The sequence below is a fragment of the Trachemys scripta genome, chromosome 6, assembly GCF_013100865.1.
Source record: "Trachemys scripta elegans isolate TJP31775 chromosome 6, CAS_Tse_1.0, whole genome shotgun sequence".
Classification (NCBI taxonomy): Eukaryota; Metazoa; Chordata; order Testudines; family Emydidae; genus Trachemys; species Trachemys scripta.
Window position 1 is genome coordinate 126,354,633 of NC_048303.1, and position 22,953 is coordinate 126,377,585.

Below are 22,953 nucleotides of genomic sequence, written 5' to 3' on the forward strand. Positions count from 1 at the left end.
TAAAGTCTCACGTTTGTGCTCTCCTGTATTATCTGCTGGTGAACTGCATCCCAGTGTCTGTTTACTGGGGTGAGAAGTATAATGCAAAACGTCAGTACACTTGAGAGGGACTCCAATACCATTCAGGGTAAAAGGAATAATTAAACAATTACAGGCATCTTCATTGCATTTGTTATAAAACATTTAAATATTTAGCTGAGGTAATGTAAGTAATCACTGTAATTTTCCTCTCCTATGACCAGAATAAGCATAAGGGAGGGAAAGAATAAAGTATTTGTATCATGGCTGCTTGGCAACAGTTGTAAATGGTGACGTTTTAGACTAATGTATATTTTTGCAACTATAGTACAATCATTCTTGGATTACTTTTTTGCTACAAAAGTGGGTCAGTATTCCATTTTGAAGTCAGTGAAGGGCATTATTTGAGCTGGTGTACCACATGACACTTGAATGACAGATGTTTAAGCTGAAATAAGAAAATACTCCTTTGAGAGGCGGAGGGTAATATCCTGTTGGAATATGCATGCTGCCTTCTTTACAGAAATACTTGTAAAAATTGCATCACTCCTCATTGTGACCATTGTCATTATAGTAGCACCTCTGCATTAAACTCACAGCTCCTTGTTATGGTGTTATGAGGGTGGAGAGTATTGCATCAATTCACCTTTCATTTGTGTGTTGATGTGGCATTTATATTAAGTAGGAGTAATTTTTTTTCTGATTTTTTTTTTCTTGTGTCACCAGTGCACCTATTCCATTCTTCCATCGCTGTGCTCCTGTGAACATTTCCTGCTATGCCAAGTTTGCAGAGGCCCTGATCACCTTTGTCAGTGACAGTAGTGTCTTACACAGGCTGATTAGTGGAGTTATGACCAGCAAAGAGATTATAATGGGACTTTGCTTGTTATCACTAGGTAATTGTTTTTCTCATTATTAGCTGTTTCATAGTACTGCGATAGGAGACTTTTAACATCCTCTAGCCACAACATGAACATAAAACATATACCATAATAAGCCCTCAGGAAACTGTTCAAATGCTTTTTACTCAGTAGTCAAATAAGTGTTTCGAAAGAAGTATACATGCACATTCAGTTTTTATTTAAGATGGGTGGGAGGGATTGGACATTCTTCAGTGCTCTTGCCACAGCTGTTTAAGTCAACCAGAGGCAGCTGTACTTTACAATGCTCATCTGGCCCTTCCACTCATCATTTTGACCACTCCCTGCACCACCTCCTAAAAATGAGAGTGGTGCATGGCATTATACTCTCATAAACCTGGGGCTTAGGCTTCTTTTGGTGTGTATGGCTTAGCTATTTGGCTGGGATTTTCAAAGGAGCGAAAGGAAGTTAGGTGCAATTGGATTTGGCTTCTTTGAAACTGCTAACCTTGGTTTTTATGAATGCAAATGTTGTTGCAAATGTGTTATTAAAAGCTGGGAAATTCCCAATTCTGGGCCTTAGGTTTCTTGTTGATCACTGATATCACACCAAAGTGAAATGATGGTTTTAAACAGACCCTATAAATGAAGGTAAAATTGTGTGCATCCAAATTTATTACATTTCTGATCAGCTGACTTCATTGGATTCTTAGTATGAGGCCCTTAACCTATTAAAAACCCAACCCCTGCTGTTACAGCCGTCTGTCAAGAGTGTGTGCTTAAAGAAAAAGAAATGACTGGCTGACTACAGGGTGCCACAAAGTCTATAGCAGCAAGACTCTGCTATAGCCAATCTGTCTCCGTATAGAGAGAGCTAGATCTTGACTGGAAAAAAATAAAACGCAAAATCACTTCTTGAAACCAGCTGCAAAGAAACCCACAGAACTTTTTCTTCCATTGCACTCCATAGTAACAATCATGGACCTGCAATAATTTGACCTAAAAGTAACAAGAAAATTAAGAATTTGCAAGCCTGTAGCTTTATTGGTAGGACCCTAACAAATTCATGGTCTATTTTGGTCAATTTCACGGTCATAGGATTTTAAAAATAGTAAATTTCATGATTTCAGCTCTTTAAATCTGAAATTTCACAGCGTTGTAATTGTAGGGTCCCAACCCAAAAAGAAGTTGGGGGTGGGGGAGGGTCGCAAGGTTATTGTAAGGGGGAGGGGATGCACTGCTGCTGGGGATGGTGCTGCCTTCAGAGCCGGGCAGCTGGAGAGCGGTGACTGCTGTGTCAGGAGCCCATTTCCGTAGGCAGAGCACCACGGCCACCAGCAGCAGCGCAGAAATAAGGCTGGCATTGTATGGTATTGGTATTACCCCGTAAAATAACCCTGCAACCCCCCTGCAACTCCCTTGTGGGTCAAGACCCCCCATTTGAGAAACCATGGTCTCCAGCATGAAATCTTTATAGTATACGATAAAAGCACACAAAAGACCAGATTTCATGGCGGGAGATCAGATTTCATGGTCCATGGTGCATTTTTCATGGCCGTGAATTTGATAGGGCTCTGTCTATTAGCAACACTATAGTTGGATTAGTGCCAGATTTTACTGTGCATATTTATTGCAAAATTTTATATAAAATTAATGTAGCCCTTTAGGTTAAAGGGGGATAAAAAAATGTGATTGCTTTCAGATCACTTTTTATGCTCCTTTAATGAAAAAAAATCAGAATGTTAGATTGTTTAGTTCACAAAGAAGACCCCAATGCCTTTCACTTCAAAATGTAGCTAGTACACACACAATACAGGTTAGTAAGTGACAATTTAAGGAGAGTTTTTAGCATGCTGTACCTGTATGTCGGTGGGACTAATACAGTGCCCAGACTGGCTCCCTGTGAGGGAGTTAGCTTCCCAAATTATAGGTGCACTCTGGAAACAGATGCAGAAATATTTATGCACCAGTCCAAACGAATGAACTTTGAAGTGGCATGTTGCATATGGTGCCATAATGCCAAGAGCTCAAAAACGGGGATTTAAGAGATGAGAAATGGGAAAATAATAAAGATTGGAGGAGGAAATGTGAAAATTGCAAGTAAAAAATTATTGCAGAATCAATAAAATTAATTAAAGTACCCAATGTGAATAATAAAGATAAAGCACAAAGCAGTAATTTTTTCTTTGTAACGAACATGACATCTTAAATTACATACATCACAATATCTGCACTTGTTTAGCATGTATGTTTGCATGCAAGTTCTCCTCTGCTGCTCAGAGTTGTGCAGTGTTTTCCTAACTCATGATATTAAACTCACACTTCTGTCATGTCCTCTTGTTTGTTCTATCACTGTCTGAATACATCTGTGTGGCTATGTTTTATATATAGTGTACTATGTAAATGCACACATGCTCTTTTTATTTAGCAGAAGCAGGAATTGTAGAGGCTACCCCGACTTTCCTTGTATATTTGTGTAATAAGTTTGAAAGCCATAGGGGGGGAAATTCCTTTTATAAAAGATTCTATTAATATGCAGTTATCTTTAGCGTAGTGAGTTCAATTGAACTTCCTCCCCCTTGCTCGTGAAAAACAACACCTTCGTAGCGTGTTCCTGTCTGAAATAATTGCTCTGCTTATTATATTTCTCTCTTCTGCAGTGCTGTCCATGATTTTGATGGTGATAATCAGGTACATTTCAAGAGTGCTGGTTTGGATCTTAACAATTCTTGTCGTTTTGGGATCACTTGGTAAGTCTTGTTCATTTCCTTGTTTCTGAGAGCCAAGTTCTGATCTCTCTCTCACCCCTCCCCCAATCGCAAGGTTCGTCAGCATCCTACTCAGAGCCACTTCTTCTTTCCTGCTTTACATTGACCGGTCTCCGGGTTCCATGGGGAAACTGCTATTTTTCTGGCTGAGGAGGACTGGATTAGATTGAGTCATTGCTGCTCCTTAGCCAGCCAGACAATTGCTGCACCTCCTGCTAGGTGAATGAGTACGTACGCACACCGCCATGACAACCTGGAGAATGACACCAGGAATGTATCTAGAATCCGTACACTGCAGTGTAGAGCCCTGTGGGGCAGAGCAGCGAGATCCTTAGGGGTGCCTGAGCTCTGCTCAATACATTTAAGCAGAGGGGAACATGGGTGGTTTTCCATCACTTTTCCTCCTCGTTGCATACCTCCTCCAATCCTGGGGACTACTGGGGAGCAGGGGGCTAGTTAGGCCCCTAGAGCAAGTAAGAGTAGCCTGAAGCTGTGGGATGAATTAGACACGCTGGCTTTAAGATTCCAGAAATTCCTCTACGTAATGTGAATTCCCAGCTGTCCCATTCCGGCTGCTTTCTGGCAGCTTTGATCTACCCCATTAACTTTAAATTTTGTGGCACTGAAGTTTTGTATTGTTGATCTTTAATAATGCCGGCAAAATAATGGGTATGTGGGGGAAGTTAAATTCGGTGATAGCCATGATTTAAGGTTAGAGTTAGAAAAATTTCAGTGGGCCAAGATCACTTAACTTTTCTGAACTGCCCCACTGACATCTTATTACATGCTGAAAAACTGCACCAAGTGTGAAACCTTAAAGGTTGTGTGTTGTGAGACACGCTGCTTTGTTTACATCAGTTCATGTTTTTGAAAGTCCCATATGGTAAGTGGCAAATCTGGAATGTCCTGAGTCCCACACCTATCTTTTGAAATGAGTAGAATCAATCAGCTAAGATTTTGGCATGTCAGATAGGCACACTGCAGCTGAGTCTCAAACCTTGAGGTAAGGAGAGGAGAATTGGAGAGAGAAATATCAAAAGAAAAAGGTTCATTCATTGGAGGTATGGAATCCCAGATCGAAGGGACGGTTCTGTCTTGGAAAAATGGCTAGAGCCGGAGAGTGAACTCCTGACCCTATTAAAATCAATGGGAGTTTTGCCACTCCCATTGACTTCAGTAGGGCTGGGATTTCCCCCAGGGAGTTTAATGGGAGACACTTCCCTCTCTTCTCCTTAGCCTTTTATTTTTATTTTTCATTTTCCCATCTCAAGTGAGGTGAGCTGACTCTTCCCTATCACTCCTGCACTTCCAGTGCCTGCATCAGCTCTTCTGGAGGCAGGAACACCTATCTGTGATTTATTTGAGGTGCTGTTTCTGGTATCATGGATTTTCTCCCCTTTCCTTTCTCTCTCGCTGTCTCTTGGTTGTTTCCTTTCCTCTTTCGTGGTGGCACTTCTCTCTGAAGTGTTTACCCTTTCACTTATTCACCTTTCTTCCCTCTTCTTGTTTCTCTACATCCTCTCTGGGGCTCCCTCACTCAGTTCTTCCATTTTAATTTCCCATACACCTCCCACCACATCATCATCTGTTCCCTACCCCCTTCCAGTCCTCTAATGCCTGTCCTATGGGAGCAGTATCTGTCCTTACTATGCCTCCCCTGACTAGTGGCTTCACCCTGTTCTCTCTAAACCACATGAAATGAGGAGTACTGGTCCAAGGGACTGCATGATTTTCAGATGCTCCTAGCAGGGTAGGAGCAGTGCAGGGAGAGCACCTGCTTGAGCCAGAGCACTCCCCCTTTAAAATCCTTCCTTTCAGAATAGCATCAGCCCACTTGGCTATTTTCTATCCGTTTAGACTGTGCTGTGTTTGGCTGATTCCATTCTTTGTGTCTGTTCTGTAGAGGGAAATATAGTATTTGTCCTGTCTTTAATTCAAAACATAGGAGGCACAGGAGTACTGTGGTGGCTGTACGCTAAGCAAACAAAGTTTGTCAATGAAACGCTTACTGCTGATCAGCTTCAAGTAGCCAAAGACAATCTTCAGGCCCTCCTGGTCTATGCCATTTCTGCGACTGTCTTCACGGTAAGTGCTTTGTCACTGACAAAATTGTATTCCCTTTTTCTATCATTCTTCCCATGTTCTTTGGCTTGTCAATGCAGGTTTTGTAATATGTGCATGAAAAATTGAAAGTGCTTCAGAAACAATATCCCTCTCTGTTTGTTGCTGCACTTTCTACTATTAGGCACTGTTCTGGTAGACACACACTCTCCCCTGACATCAGAAGAATAGATTGTAGGGCCTGAACCCACAGCTGGTCTGGGCCACGCTCAGAAGTCACTTGGGACTTCCATGCACAGAGCAGCTTCAAGATTGGACCCTTAATCTGTATGTTCACTTGCACTTGGGTCCTGTTTGTCAGATAAATCAAACATGCAACGCTGAGATGCTACCTCATAATTTTATTTTAGTTAATAATACTTGATACAGGCATGCACTGTAATTAAACCTTTTTATAAACTTATCTGACAAGTTCTCCAGGTTCTGTTTCAAAATATAGGGCAAATTCTGCCCTCAGCTACACCTGTGCAATCCCATTGCTTTTACTCAGTTGCACAATGCAATTGAGTGATAGAATTTGGTCTATAGTCTTGTCAGTCTGAGTGTCAGTTCAAAAAAGTATTTAAAAGGTAGCAGGAGTCACTAAAAGTAGTTTGCATTGATAAATCAATCTTGAAATATTGAGTCGTGTAAACTTGCAGGGCTTACACAAACTGTTGGAAGTGTGATTGGTTTACTCTACTTGAAGATCCTGTGTTGTTTACTGCACCTGATGGTCTGCTTTTCATCACCTAAAATGTCAGTTGGAAACTTCTCTCCTCAGGTTATCTTGTTCTTGATCATGTTAATTATGCGCAAGCGAGTAGCTCTCACCATTGCCTTGTTCCACGTGGCTGGCAAAGTTTTCATTCACCTGCCACTGCTAGTCTTCCAGCCCTTTTGGACTTTCTTTGCCCTCATCCTGTTTTGGAGCTACTGGATCATGGTCCTGCTTTTCCTTGGCACGACAGGTATGTGGGCACATTGCTTCTTTTGAGTAAACACTAGTACTTCCTTGTACAGACTTTAGATGTAGTTAAAATTTGAAAATAAGAATTGCTGTGCTCTGATATATCCCTTTGACTTTGAATGAGCACAGAGAGTACTTTAATACTGTGTTCTTATGCACATCTGTATTCATCATCAGGTGTGAAGTTACCCATTGTTTGGTGCCCTGGAAGTGGCTTTCTACCATTATTTTGCCCCTGTTTGATGTGAGGAAGAGCAGCCGCAGGGCTGCTGTAACGTATGCAAGCACTATGTCTCCAAAAGACTGTCATGCTAGCTGGGACCTGTTTGAACACAGTATGTTCTGGCTATAGCCTATTCCATATACAGCGGGGGGCCTACGAAAGGAAGGTGGAGAGTTTATGATACCAGCTTTATGCACTCTCAGATTTCCCTATGCCAGAGGAATACTTAGCTATCCTGTTAGGGTAGCTTTCAGACTGGATAGTGTCTCATTTTTGGCTCTCACTGATTTGCAGAGTTACAGAAATTAAATGCAAAAAAAGCCTGTCAATACATCAGTAAAGACATACATTTTTTAAAAAGTCAGGAAATGTACAACTTCAAAGGAACCCATCAATCTGGTTTTATCTTCCAAAATTAAACTCAGCACATCTTTTGAAATAATGTCCTGCAATTTAAACCATTATTTAAAATATTCAGAAGTGTTATTTCTGTTCCTTTCTGTGTTGAGAGGGTATTTTGGCTGGATCTGAGAGAAACATCACCAGCCATGCTCAGGTCTGTCCCTGGTCCTTCTTCCCCTTCTCTGTGCACACAACCAGCCGCCTGCTGCTTGCAATCTATTCATTTTCAGCTCTGCTGCAGCTGTTACTAGTAAACAGTCCCCAGCAGGGCCTGGTGCAACATCAGCAACCTGATAAAGTGCTGTCAAATACACAAACAGAATAATAGAGGAAAAGTATTCTGTCGTCTTTCTGTTATGGTGATCTTAGGGGTTACTTATAACAATGGCATGAAGAGCAATGTAATTTTCAAGTTAATGGTATTCTCCTGCAGAAATATTAATATAGCCACTTGCCATAATATTCAACATATATGCAATCTCTACTAAAAGGACTAGAAAATACTAGAGACATGCAATGTGAATATGCTAATATTATTGTAGGGGCCATAACTCTGCATTTCTTGACTTTTTTAATACATCTCCTATGACAGTAACATTACATTAACAGTTTTTTGCATTTAATTTTCCTCCTTTTCAGTGTAGAGCAAAGGGTTAAAAAACCCAGTGACGCTCCTCTAAGGACTTAAGGCAGCACAAGCAATTTAGCCACTACTTAAATTGATAAATGCACATTTCTAAAAGGACGTGTGCATACACAGAGTGTCGCTCAAAACGCAAATGCACAGTAGCCAATTTTCTGTTGTTTGTGACAGTCTTAGGGCTGGTCTACACTAGATAGTTAGATCCACCCAGCTACCTTGCTTGGGGTGTGAAAAATCCACATGCCTGAGTGACATAATTAAGCCAACCTAAGTCCTTGTGTAGACAGCGCTTCCAACGACTTACCTACTGCCTCTCAGGGAGGTGAATTGACTACAGAAATCGCTGTAGGAAGTATCTACACTGAAGTGCTACAGCTGTGCCGCTGTAGCATTTTAAGTGTAGACATAGCCTTAGGAGGGGACATGCTCCGCAGTAATGGGGACTTTACACACCCAGTTTCAAGATAAAGGCCTAGAGGTTCACCTGAGCCCCATAGACATTGCTGGGGCTCAGCAGAGGTACAAGGGTTTGCCTGAATAGAGGAGTTTGTAGGATTGGGGCCTAAAAGTTTCACTGATTTTAGTTAGTTCTGTACAAAACGGTGGCAATAACTTTTCAAAATGGGAAATGTGTATTTCTCAGAAAGTTATAAGCATCTGGGGGAAGGGGGTTTAATGGAACTTGACATTTGAAACGGTATGTTCACTACTTCACAAATGCTCTAATACAATATAGTAATTTTAACACTTTTTAGATCATACAACTATTTCAGCCTAACTGTGGAAAAATAATTGGGATTTTGGGGCCCTGTTTTTAACAAGGGACAGAGCTAATGGAATTTGTTCTTGGTTTTGTTTGTTTTACTGCTATAAGTTTAATTTGAATTACGAGATGTGATGTTTCTTATCTGGGGAACAATGAGTCACAATATTTTTCTTGCGCCTGAAAATGGTTGAGGTCCCAATTCTGCATTTTGAGCTGTGCGGGTAGACCCCTGCACCCGCAGGGACACAATTGCATCAGCAGGGCCAAAGTTTGGGCTTTAATAATAAAAAGCTTTGCTCAGTTTTAACTGTTGGTAACCTCAGCCCTGGTCCTGCATGTGCCTAATTTTATTCACTGTGAGTTGTCCCATTGACATCAAGTGTCAAAACATATTAAGGTTAAGCAAATATTGACGTCTTTGCAGAAACAAGGCCATACATACTATATATCAGTATTTCCCAAACTACTAAAAGCCAAAATGTATAACATTTTTCTAAAAATGAGTCAGAAGAAACTTGTTTTTCCAAATAGTAATTCACTAGAACAAAATTATTTTGGTAGTGGTATTTGACTTCCAAGATTCATACAAATCTGAAACCATTCACATAAGAGATCTAGTGGAAACCTAAGTGAAAACGCTAATGGCTTTCAATTTGGATCTGTTTTATGCACCTGTTATTTCCATTCTCTGTGTTTTCCTGAACCTCTTCTGCTGTTCACATCATTTTGATGGGTGAGATGGACCTCCACAGTGAGTGCTAATGCTTTTTGAAAGAGAGCGTCCATTGCCTGAGGAAATCCTGACACAGTGTCAGTGAGCTTATGTGAAAGTGCTCCTTGGATCAGACAAGTCTAATGGGTATTAAAATATGGATAGAATTCTTTGGGAAAAATCTTCTCTTCTCAAACGCTGCTAATATTCTAGCAAATAGATTCTGTTATTCAGATATAGACAAAACACACATAGAAACACTTGCACCATCAAGAAATAGAGGTCACCATTAATGTTGTTTGATCCTAACTAAAAAATATAAATTATGATCTTTAAATAAATTTCTGCAATTTTTGCAAACTATGGATATGAAGGGAGGATGGCAGAAAATTCAGAATGACTTAGGTTTCCTTCCATTACATTTTGGAATAAGAAATCATTCTGCTTCATTTTTTTTTTTTTTTTCCAAATTGCCACATAGCTACCAATTTTTTTTTTTTAAGTTGGATGTTGCGTGTGCTCTGGAGAATTTTAAAATCCTTTCTCTGCATAATTTTTAACAGTAATTAATATTTTTGCAGGCTGACACAGCAATATTATCTCCATTATCAACTGTCCAACTACACTGATGTTAACGCTTTATTAGGAGACAGCGCTGTCCCTCTTTAAATGATTGAGAGTTATTAGCTGAATTACAAACGATTCCTTCTTTCTCTGATTTGTTCCTAGGTAGCCCTGTCCTAAACGAACAAGGGTTTGTGGAATTCCGGGTTTTGGGCCCTCTACGATACATGTGGTGGTACCATATGGTAGGGCTGATCTGGATCAGTGAATTTATTCTAGCATGTCAACAGATGACTGTAGCCGGGGCTGTTGTGACGTACTATTTCACAAGGTGAGAACTTTTCAGACAGCTTTTTCTTAAGAGACCTAGTAACTGAATCATCAAAAATAACTGGGGCCAGAGCTTGTGGTGAAATGAGCAGATGTGTTCTGCCTGGAAGCTGAAAAGCAAAAGCAAACTTCTAAAATCAATAGTGTGTTTAGCTGGTTATGTGCAATTTGAAGATGTTAAGCACCAGAGTCTGGTTTGCCCCTAAGTCCCATATACACAATGAAGACCTAGATGATTAATTTTTTAAAAAAAGTAAAAAGCACTTTGACATTTATCTCTTTTCAGTAATAAAGCTGATAAGCTCCATTTAAATTAAAAGATGATTAGCGCTAATTGACTGGGATTACTTAACTGAAAAATAAAGTCCTTTAATTCTTTTCACCCACTCGTTTGTCTGTTTCCTAAGATTACATAAAGTCCCATTAGAAGCCATCATTTTCATATGAATTCAGATTATATACTAATATTCAAGTGAAGCAAAATATATGTATTAAATCTCCATGTACCATCACTGTGCGCGAGTCCTAATTTGCAAATCATGCTATACTCATATCAGCTAATGCACGTGTATCTCAAGTACAAGGGAGGGATGCATCACATATCCTTAGGATAACTCCTAATTGATAGTATTGCAGTGTTAAAAAATAATGAGAATTAAAAATAAATAAATCTGAGCTTTTTAAAAAAAAATTTAAGTCTCTAAGTGCATGGAGATCATGTTTTTAAGCTTTTTTTCTACCACAATAAGGACTAGAAACTTTTATTTTTTTTAAATGCAAGCTGAGGTTCTCAATAACAGAGCTAGGAGATAAGGCTTTAAGAAAAACTCTATCACGAGTCTTGCAATAATTTTTTGAGAATGAGCAACACTGAAGTGATATCGAGTGTTTTTGCTAACATACAACTGTTGGCAACATTTTTGATTAAGGAAAGAAATGATGCTATTGAACTTATTCGCCTCTTCTTTTTTTAAAAGTATATCTTTCTAAAGTGAAATTTCTCAAAATGTAACTAACTGATATTTTATAGTTCACTATATATTTGTTTAAAAAAAGAAATCTCTGTGCTGAACAATCTGATAATTTAAGTTACACTTCCCATTCCAAATGGTCTCATAGTAGTTTGCAAACAGTAGAAATACAGCACCTCTGGAAAAATGCAGCTACTTCTGAAGCAGAGGGCATCAGCCGTGATGCACAGCAAGAGTGGTTGGAGTAAGGAAGGAAAATATCAACCCATGACAAAGCCCTTATGCCTTATTAAAATTGCCATAGGGTCATCAGTGTCCATGCAGAGCAGAGCAAGACCTTGGTTTAAATGTTCTCTCATATGAAAGATACCTTACAGTAATTTATTTTCATTGATATCCCTGCTGTGCTGTTTTTACAAATGTACAGTTTTCAAAAATTGTACATAACTAGGAAATACACAGTAGGTAGGAATAGTCTTGCTGCAGCCTGTTGCTGGGCTAGATGATTTAAGAGATCTTTTGCATCTCCAACATCTGTGAGTTTATTAACTGTATTTTACCTGAAGGTAAATGAATTTGCTCTTACCTGCTCCCCCTATCCATCATCCCTTAATGGGAACTTTGAGTTATTAAATATCCATTTCCCTCTTCTACACCTCTACCCCGATATAACGTGACCCGATATAACACCAATTCGGATATAACGCGGTAAAGCAGCACTCCGGGGGGAGGGCGCTCAGGCGGATCAAAGCAAGTTCGATATAACGCAGTTTCACCTATAACACGGTAAGATTTTTTGGCTCCCAAGGACAGCGCTATATCGGGGTAGAGGTGTACTTTGCTTTCTTGCATATTAAAGTGTGGTTCTAGTCTGAAAAGTGACTGTGAAAATGGTATACTGGGGTTCCACGTTGTTAATGATTTCTAGATCAATGTACATATCTTCCATATAGGAAGATTTTTGTTTAACTGCTAGCCCTGCACTCTCACCTAGGGCTCTGAAAGCCAAGATGGGCTCTTTGCATTTCATGCAATGCTACCAGTCATAAGTAGGCTCAGCAGAATTCGTTTTTTTTTATTATTATTATTATTTTGATGGATAATATCAATGTTCATTTCAAGCATTTCATTCCATCTTTATTTATTTAAATTTTCACAGTTGAGGGGAATGAAGGGGAAAGGTCAGACTTATTTAACGATAGTAGACAATGAAAATCAGAAAGTTAGTTTTTATAAACATGAGTTGTCAACATCCTCTTGTCAAAATATACAAAGCAAACATCCTTAAATCAAACTCAAGCAGCATTTTTCTTACTCTGCTATTATGTGTGTATGTGTGTGCTTGTGGTGAAATTGACATTTATCAGTATCTACTGGTAAAAATGTAATGCTTCCAAGCCTAGCCATAAGGTTCTTCTGGCCAGATTAGGCCCTCCGTTACACTTGTACAAGCCAATTGCCGCCTTCCATTTGCACAGGTATAACTGGTTGGAACTGGGGAAACTGTTTTTTGCAAGAAGAAATAGAATCTAGCTCACTGAAAACTGACTTCAGAATGCTAATAGGAGCCAAAAGTTGTAAAAACATTTTTTCCTCACTGAAGTCAGCATGAATCAGTACATGCAGGGAGCAGGTCTGTGGAATTAGAAGGTGCCACTTTTTTATATTTTTCAAGTGAAACCACCCTTAAGAATAGGTTTCCCTAAATTCAGGGGAGGTATTTTATTATTGGAACACTGACAGTTCAATAACATTAATCCTATGATACTTTTATCACTGAGTTTATTTTTTTAATACTTATTGAGTGCTCTTTCACTAAATGCTGAATGAAGCCTCCGTAGAGAGGGAAATAGTGATGGTTTGCTTTAGAGAAATACGAATGATAAGAATACATTTCTTAATAGCTGTACCAGAAGACTGTGCATTCAGCTCTTATAAATAAATCCCTATTTCCCCTTATAAATACATCCTTATAAATACTTTGTTACAGCACTGTATTTTGTTTTAATACTTAATACTTGATTCCCTGGCTGTGTGGATATGTATATTCAGAAATGCAAATGGTCTGAAAACAGCTTTTGTGTAATGAACGTATATATGCTTTTTCCAATATATAAAATAGGGAAAATCCTAAAATAAATTTGGGGGAGAGGAGGGAAAGACTTAAAAATGTTTGAATTAGACATTCATAGAAGTGTAGAGCTTAAAAAATTGATTGGTTAGGTGTAACTATAGTGCAGGCAAGTGTCCCCTCACAGACTCATCCTTTTCCTGCTATTACATTAGAGCTAATACTGCTATGGACCCTGCTTCTCAATGAATCGGCAATGTCCACTGAAGACCAGAATGAGACCACCAAATTGCTTTTCACCTGTGAACGCAGTCAGAATTTGCCTGTAGCTGGTTTTTCTCACCTAAAGTCCATATTGATGATACTGCTTTATTTTATTTCTCTGATGATTTTCCACAGGGAGAAAAGGAATCTGCCATTTACTCCTATTCTGGCATCAGTAAATCGTCTTGTCTGTTACCACCTAGGAACAGTGGCAAAAGGTTCTTTCATTATCACATTAGTGAAGATTCCACGAATGATCCTTATGTATATTCATTCCCAACTCAAAGGAAAAGTAAGGGAAACCTACTGCTTATTAAAATACTGGGTTCCAAATGCTTGAAATTTGATCCTAAATTTTGACCAAAAAAGTAAGAGTGTGAGTGTTCATGAAACTTAAGGGCTGATTTCAGAATATTCAGCCCTTAAAGTATAGCCCATGCATTTGAATGTAATGATCGTCCATGTTCTTTATCCTTTGGGTTTTTTTTAATGTACCTGTTTCTTTCCCCCCCCCCCCCCGTTGCCATGCTAGGAAAATGCCTGTGCTCGCTGTATGCTGAAAGCTTGTATCTGCTGCCTTTGGTGTCTAGAAAAGTGCCTGACTTACTTAAATCAGGTAAGATCTTATATATTTTGACTTTTTATATGAAGGCTGACAACTTATGTGATTGAGGAAGGCTAGTCTGAAACCAGAAGATGGGGTAATTTTTTCCTTAAGTTGACACATGTTAAATTGTACTTTGGAACTTGATTGAACCTATGTACTTCAGTCATGTCCCCGTTACTGAAATTAAAGTACATTGTGATCTCACTGAGGCTCATTACATTCGTCCTCATTTACAGCGCCTGTGTGAAAAATTGTCCCAATGCTTCTTTCTGGAAAAGACATTTTGTTCTTTTAAAAATGACTAATTGTGTCTAAGCAATATAGCATTAGATTTTAATGGTTGAATACAACCCTCCCAGCACCCACTTTCCTCAGGTACATTTAAGTTTGAAAGTGTATATATGGTAACAGAGTGTGGAGCTTTTCTCCTTTTTAATATTTAAGCATCACATATTTGAGAAAATGTATTTAGAATCATAGACTTTAAAGGTCAGAAGGGACCATTATGATCATCTAGTCTGACCTCCTGCACAATGCAGGCCACAGAATCTCACCCACCCACTCCTATAATAAACCCCTAACCTGTGTCTGAGCTATTGAAGTCCTCAAATTGTGGTTTAAAGACTTCAAGGTACAGAGAATCCTCCAGCAAGTGCCCCGTGCCCCGGAGGATTCTCTGTACCTTGAAGTCTTTATTTCTTTTAAGTCACTCTCTTCTTTTAAGGCTATGTCTACACAGCAGATGGGAGGTGCATTCCCATCTCAGGTAGATGTATACACACTAGTTCTGCTTGACTAGTGTGCTAAAAATAGCAGGGTAGTTACGGCAGGTTGGGCTAGTGCCAGAGTCTAACCATGTCTGAGATCCTAAGTATGTACTCGGGTGGCTAGCCCAAGGGGCCACCTCGGCTGCCACGCTGCTATTTTTAGCATGCTAGTTTGAGCAGAGCTGTCAAGGGTACATGGACCTGAGCTGAGAAATATACCTCCCAGCTTCTGTGTAACATTCTCTAAAGAAGGGAAATGACTGTGAATTGTGATGGGTTGTTTAGTCATATCTGTTTCCTTGTGGGAGAGCTGTGCTGTAATCTGTTAATATAGATCTCTCTTTTACTATTGTTCAATTTGTTTCTCAAATTTGAGACAAACATTTTGTGTAATGGAGCTTCTCCATCTTTGATTTCATAAACCTACACAATTGAGCTTGCTCACAAAGATATCTGGGTTCACATTCTCCCATTGGGTCAGATTTAAAGCCATACAGAACTTGTACTCCTTGTAGAACCACAAGATATGTTTTTGGAAGCTGCCTTATTCAAAGCTTGGTTTTCAGAGTGGTGATGAAACTAACAGACAAAACCTTACAGCATACCATAAAGTTCTAGCCTGGGCACAGTCCTGGCCTGCCGTCAGCAGGCCTTGTTTTTGAATTGTCTTGATGAAGATCATTAGTAAAGTGTGTAATTATTGGAAATTGTCTTTGTTACCCTTGACTTACGTATTCAGTGATGCTGGATAGAACTAGAAATGCTTTCTTTTTCAACATCTAGAAAGCAACTTCTCTGAAACAGATGACCCTCAAATTATTGTATGTCCTGAGAGAGAGAGATTTTTGTCCAGCTGCTTATCATGGTAGTAATGCCGTTGCTCACCTCCTACTCCTGCAGAGAGATTCCAAATTCTTTTTCCATTAGCATTTTGGTGTGAAACTGATATATATGTGGCAAGAATAAGCAAGGCAGGTGGAAAAATCGTTATTCCCTCCGATAGTGTTCTCTGTCTATTGATTCAACCACTCCGCTGGGGGGACTTGGTTTAGCAGCTTCAAGGTGAGCAGTGACTGTCTCAAGATCCAGCACAAACCCTTGCCTTTTTGGTGTATGAAATCAGCAGTGAGCATGGACGGGATTTTTCATTACACAGTTCCTTTCCTCCCTAATTCTGGGATGGGGCTGATTGTCTTGAAAGTGAGTGTCATGTTACTGAGTCCTCATTATTTCTTGATTAGATTTGTACCTTTAAAGATCTCTTATTAAATCAAGTGTCTCATGACGTTGTGCTTTCTATTGTGGAAGGGGATGGGAGGAGAAAGTCTTGTTGCCGTAACAGATGATTTCTTGGTAGGTAGGTAGATATTGGGAACATGAGCTGTGGGGAACACTGAAGGAAAGGGGACAGAGTTTCTGTGACTAATGCTTCATTTTGCTTCCCCCCAGAATGCATATACAGCCACAGCTATCAACAGCACCAACTTCTGCACCTCAGCAAAGGATGCCTTTGTCATTCTAGTGGAGAATGCTCTGCGAGTGGCTGCTATAAACACAGTGGGAGACTTCATGCTGTTCCTGGGAAAGGTATGCCGAAGGGGTGTACTGTTACAGACCTGGAACAAGTCTGCTTGCTCTCAGAAACCTTCCCTGTGCTTGCACTCCGGCTACAATGTGCCTCTGAGCGCTTGTTTTCCCACTGCCTACTGCTGTAACCCATCCCATCCTGCTGCATCTGCTCAGGAACATGGTTTAGAAGGAATTGAGCAGGAAAGGGGAGTGTAAAAGAACCTCTGGATGGTGGTGAGTGAGACAGGTCAGAAAGTGCACGTTGCCGGGGTTCAGCTGAAAATTCCAATTTCTTGTCATCAAAAATATTCTGGCTTTTGGTTCCTTTGGCAACTGAAAAGCTAAAAAAAGTCTGGCCAGGAGTTTTTGGTTTTCCAATGAAAAATCTAAAATGTAAGGAAAGCAGATACTTCCCCTAACAACTTGTTTAATCAAACCCTCAATTTTCCTTCAGAAAGAAGTTCATATGTTTTCGACCAGCCCTCGTAGTAGGGGTGGAGTGGGAGGCAGCGGGACCTTGTATTGGCAGCTGGGAGTTGCCCAAGTGGGAGTAAAGAGGAAAAAGTTGGGACCAAGTATATTCCAGGGGAGAAAGATTACTAAGCACTGTTGTTGCAGCTCAGGTTTCTATTTCTTTAGGAAAAACCAGAACCCAGTAAGTTACTGTTACACCTGGGCTGACTTTTTGTGTTCTTATTTACTAACCTACTAAATGCTAGTCCCACTGCATCAGCTGTAGCCCCACAAGTACCCGTCAGCATTGGGGCCCTTCATGGAATGAACTGTCTCTCCTCTGTACACGTCTCTCCGTGTAATAAATCAGATTACAGTGGGCTGAACTCTAAGTGTGGTTTTCTAATCCAGTAAATAAACTAATCAATACAGTGTGTGATGGGAATGAGCACATAATGAAGATACAGGTGCCTTGGGGGTATTGAAGTGAACACTGCAGTTCTCTGGAGTAGCCTAACATTCCAGGAAATGTCTCCATGAAAAAATGGCTTTCACATCATTGGATGAACAGAAGGGTGTCAGTAATGCTTAAATAAGCGGCGCAAACTACCAAACAACAGTGTTAGCTCTATGCTGCTGCCTGGCCAACCCAGCTCTTCTTTCAGCCTAATTCAATATCTGAATAATACAGTGGAAACTGACCTATTTTGCAGTGTTTGATTTTTAAATGCAGAGGCATGGTGTATTGTTCATAAAAACTACATTGACACCTAGTATGACGTTTCTTAGAGCCACTCATGCTAATTTTTGGGAAACTACCTGAAAGATATGTAGAAATGCCTTGCGCTGTTAAAATCAGAGTTAGAAATAATGCTTAGTTTACAGTGGGGCCCTAGTACACAAGGTCATTCTTAGCAGCCTTCCTGTTGCAAATAGGAGGGACTGGAACAAGCTGAAGGGATATTTTGACTAAGTGTGTGTCTGCAAGCAAAATTATTATAAAGCATATTAATGTATTAATAGGTGGATCTGGTTATATTAATTTTTATATTGTGTACAAAGTACAGACCTAGAACTGATTCCTGACCCGAGGAGTTTATAATTTGAATAAACCGACAACACAACAGAGTAAGGTTCTGTCTTTTTTTTTTTTTTTTTTCCTGGAGCAATGGGTGAGTGGCAGGTTTGTATTTATTTATGTGATTAGCTTTGGGGCTTTGAAGAGATGGTATTCTTCTCTGTGCAGGCCCAGCATTGAAAACAGCTCTGGCTGGATCCAGCAGTATGTGGGGTTTTAGAAGCATTTAGTGTCTTGTGGTGGAATCAGTGACATAGTAGCATCCAGTTCTCCTATACCTGTGAGACTAAAGTGTGTGCGCACGTACATGAAAAATAATCCAACGGCTTCTGCAATCCTTCTTGTCTTTCTGTTTTCTTTGCTTCAGGTACTGATCGTTTGCAGCACAGGCTTGGCGGGGGTTATGTTGCTGAACTACCAGAGGGATTACACAGTGTGGGTGCTGCCTCTCATCATCGTCTGCCTCTTTGCTTTCCTGGTTGCTCACTGCTTCCTGTCAATTTATGAAATGGTCGTGGATGTCCTCTTCTTATGTTTTGCCATTGATACAAAATACAACGATGGAAGCCCTGGTAGAGAATTCTACATGGATAAAATTCTCATGGTAAGTTAGTTTTCCTCCCCTCTCCCTTGAGTCAAAGGAACTCTACTGTTGATAGAGAATTTAGTGCAAGCTTCTGATGCCATTCAGCACAAAAATCCCAGGGTCAGCCTTTTTTAAAGACCTTTCTCTTGGGTCTAGAGGACAGTATGACTAACGTCAGTAGTGCCCAGGTTGGGGTTTCTTACCCAGACCGGCAGACCAGCCTTTGCTCAGACAGCGTCTCTCCTAGTCCTCAAATAGCAGCACTTACAGTCCCTCCCTGAGTACGGGTCTGAGCCCGAGTTGCTATTGGCATCTCATTTGACAGGGACAAAGTAGGCCATGTTACAGTTACACTATGTCTACACTGGAGACCTACAGTGCCACAGCTGTACCCATGCAGCTGCGCCACTGTCAGAACGGCTACACCACAGACCTACGCCAACAGGAGAGAGCTTTCCCGTCGACAGAATTAAACCACCCCAATGAGTGGCGATAGCTATGTCGGCGGGAGAAGCTGTGCACCCGACCACTTAGGCCGGTGAAACATATGTCGCTGAGGTGTGTGGGTTTTTTCACACCCCAGAGTGACATACGTTTTGCTGACGTAAGTGGTAGTGTAGACGTGGTCTTAGTTTCTTAATTTAGATGTTTTCCCCTCATCCCCCCACGTACATCTGATGTACTAGAAACAGGGAAGTAAAAATCCTCTTAAAGCCAACATTAGACTGAATTCAGTGCTAAGAGAGAATTTCCTTGCTCCTGTTTCTCTACCTGCTCTGCATAGCAGCCATGAAGTCCATTCCTCACTTCACATGAAATGTATTCTCATGCATAAACCAGAGACAGACTCAAATCCAATTATTCTTAACATTCTGATTTCTGAATACTTGTTGGGAAGTGTGTCAGGATTTTAACCCTAAACCTCTGTTGTGTAGTGCTTTAGGTTGTATAGTACGTAATACTAGCTGATCCCATTGATATCAAATGTAGAATAATAATTGAAAATACCTTACACTCACGTAGCACAGGTAATTTAGTAAGATCACGATATATAATCTAGCACAAGAAATTTAGAAAGATCACACTGTGTGCGCGTGCGTGTGTGCAGAGAATCAATGTTCAGATTGTCCACAGAATTGTAAACAACAAAGGGATGCGGTAGATATCAAAGTACATGGCATGGAACTTCCTACCTGATGCCTTCACCTTTACAATAGAAAGATGTATTGAAATACTACAGAACTATAGCATATCTGCTGATATCTTTAATAGCAGGGTCTAATGCCTGGCTGCTTCCATTTGATGTTATAACAAATGGGAAAGGCCGTATCCATGGCGGGGGGGAAATCTCACAAGACAAGACCCTGGATGTGGAAAAGTTTTGAGAAGTTGTGTTCTGAGGGATTAAGGAAAACTAGAAGGCATTGCTAGAAGTAAAAACAAAATCCCTGTATATTTTTTTCTATTACAACGGCTTGACAGAGCTGTAACACTACATACTGTTTTCACTGGACAGACTGTAGTGGCTGGGGTCTGTATTTATTTTGTGCCAGTCATCAGAATGTGGATGCCAGGGATGGGTGGGGGGGTGGTTAATACTGTCTGTAAGGATCTTTTGAGTGCCAAAGGGGTAAGAGACGGAGGGAGGCGGTATCTCTTGTTTTTGTGTTCACTTCTTGGGGCAGAACAGATTACTTTTTGTGACATTGTCAGGGAATTTTATATGTGAGCCATAGGCTTGCACATTCCCTGGATGCTTCAGTATACAACCAGTGGGAGAAAGATTAAGCCACTTGACTTATTTTGCAGGAATTTGTGGAGAACAGCAGAAAATCAATGAAAGAAGCTGGCAGGGGAGGTGGAGCTGAAGGCAGAGAGCTAAAACCAATGGTAGGTGCAGATGAGGAGGTGGCCATCCTCCAAGAATTTCACTTTTACTTCCTCTCCCTCTCTGTCTTTACTGACTGCACTTCTTCAGGGGAAGTTTTTGTTCTTTGTATCACTCAAGATGTTCTGCTTTTTCTGTTTGTGAGCTTGCCTATCACCTGGATGGCAGAGTTTTTGTCACAGCTGAGACCATCTCCTGTAAAAGTAAGCTGAAAGGAACTGTATCTTGTGACATAGAACTACAGTGGAAGAGTCAGTTGAATTAGGATCAGGATTGCAGCAGTGCCCACAACATGCTAGGTGGCACACACACAAGATCTGTGGGGCAGGGAGTGTAATTAATTACTATCATAGCCCAACTTACTCCTCTTTCCATTGGTGAACTAAATTCTTAATTTTGCATTCAGCATAAAAGCCTGAAGGACACTTGTGAGCTGTATCCTAAAACAATGGGGCCATGCACTTCAGGGTCATACCAAATTATGTTAAACTGTGGCGAGGGATTGGATACAGTGATTCCTTTCAACCTGCTTAAAATAACATTTCTCCCAGTTGTTTGTTTTTTATTGCTAACTATTTATGTTGCTGTCTCTTGCGCTCTCTATTTCCATCTCACATTGTCAGATACAGGGACAATGCATCACTTATGCTTCTGAAGTCTTAACCACCACCTGTTTTCACTTACGCTGTGCCTGTTTGAAAGGCATTGCATGTTTAAGTATCCTGTAATAAGGAACATCTGTAACTAATACAGATAATGGAGTTATCCATCTTGCAAGGTGAGCTTGGGACTTGGAGAACTGGGAGCCAGGCTTTCTGTGTATAAAAGATGGGCAGGTATGACTGAACTAGGTAGAGATGAGTCTGTTAATACTGACACTAGAACAGTGCCATAGGGTATAGTGGGGTTTATGTTGATTCCTCCAACAGTAGGTAGTAACTCTCTTAAATCATAAAAAGTAATGAAATCCAAATACATTTCCTTATAGTAGAAAATTCCTTTTTAATATGGCATATATAAAGCCATGCTGTGCCAGCACTTTGATCTAGAAAGATTGAATTCCTGCTCTCTGATTAACCCTGGAGCTGTGAGGAGTGTTATGCTAAGTTATGTATACAATCAGTTCTAGCATATCAACCTAAATTATAAATAGTCTTTCATTATTATTGGGAGGAATAGCTCAGTGGTTTGAGCATTGGCCTGCTAAACCCAGGGTTGTGAGTTCAGTCCTTGCGGGGGCCATTTAGGGATCTGGGACACACAAAAAAACCAAACTGTCAGGGACAGTATTTGGTCCTATTAGTGAAGGCGGGGGACTGGACTTGATGACCTTTCAAAGTTCTATGAGATAGGTATATCTCCATATATATTATATTATTATTATTTTATTATGGGTGCCAAGATCTCGTTACTGTTGTCGTCTCTAGAATTGTGCAGAGTAATTCCCATGCACAACTTCCACAGCGTATAGACACTTAGTCCAGTGACAGTGGTTTGGCTCACTTATTGTGACCTGTGTGGTTTCGTTCCCTTGCACAGTCTTCTGGAAGGCCAACATTTTAGCTATGACTGGCCTTTCTCCACCTTAAAGTATTTGTTAAAGCATAAGTGCTGTTGTATATCTAAATATAGGACAAGAACGTTTTCATATGTATGATCTACCATTTTCTTCAAGGAGTAATTCCAACTAAGCAAACATTAGAAGCTACTGCTGGGATTTTCAAATCTATCTAAGGGTATTCACAGCTCCCATTAAAATTAGTGGGAATTAGATGTCCAAATCCTCTAAGCAGCCTTGAAAGTCCTAACCTAAAGTTTTTTACTCCACTCCCAATTCAGAGTACTGCTTTACATCAAGTAGTGTCCTAAGAACATCCACCTTATAGCTAGTGCACACTGCGAAAGATGCTAAAAGCTGTTGGTCCAGCACTTTGGAGCTTCAGCTCGGTTCCTCAGCCGTATTGGGGTACCTGTGAAGACAGGCTGAGCATCCACACTGCCACAGCCTTCAGAGGGAGCTAGGCCTGCTCAGCACCCTTGGAAGTCAGGCCTCTTGTTTAGGAACCTAACTTTAGGCCACTCAGGTTTTGAAATTTATCTTTTAGTCCCTTAGAGAGGATTGCTAGAGAGATGGTGCAAGCCTGGGACAGGAAGGCAGGAACTCCTACATTGTATTTCCAGTTCTGATGCTAACTTGGTTGCTTTCCACAAATCATCGGGCCATATTTTCTGAAGTGGCTTCCAAATTTTGGGTGCCTAATTTCAGCTGCAGGGAATCCAGACAAGCAGGAATTGAACCCTCATATGAATAACAAGAACATGCCGAGCTCTAGTAGTTAGTGC

The 22,953-nt window shown here is 40.4% G+C and overlaps 1 protein-coding gene across 3 annotated transcripts in view; it reads left to right on the forward strand.

Moving 5' to 3' along the window:
• Window positions 1–22,953, forward strand: part of SLC44A1 (solute carrier family 44 member 1) — a 101,006-nt gene that overhangs the window by 69,536 nt on the left and 8,517 nt on the right. The window contains exons 6-15 of one of the 3 annotated variants that reach the window (XM_034773111.1): window positions 745–914; window positions 3,539–3,628; window positions 5,592–5,731; window positions 6,531–6,717; window positions 10,192–10,357; window positions 13,798–13,954; window positions 14,195–14,278; window positions 16,486–16,623; window positions 18,504–18,740; window positions 20,532–21,785. In XM_034773111.1, coding sequence (XP_034629002.1) covers window positions 745–914; window positions 3,539–3,628; window positions 5,592–5,731; window positions 6,531–6,717; window positions 10,192–10,357; window positions 13,798–13,954; window positions 14,195–14,278; window positions 16,486–16,623; window positions 18,504–18,740; window positions 20,532–20,822 — 1,660 coding nt within the window. In that variant the 3' untranslated portion in view covers window positions 20,823–21,785. Of the gene's footprint in view, window positions 1–744; window positions 915–3,538; window positions 3,629–5,591; window positions 5,732–6,530; window positions 6,718–10,191; window positions 10,358–13,797; window positions 13,955–14,194; window positions 14,279–16,485; window positions 16,624–18,503; window positions 18,741–20,531; window positions 21,787–22,953 lie in introns of those variants that run through there. The other 2 variants (XM_034773113.1, XM_034773112.1) reach the window with 2 other exon arrangements.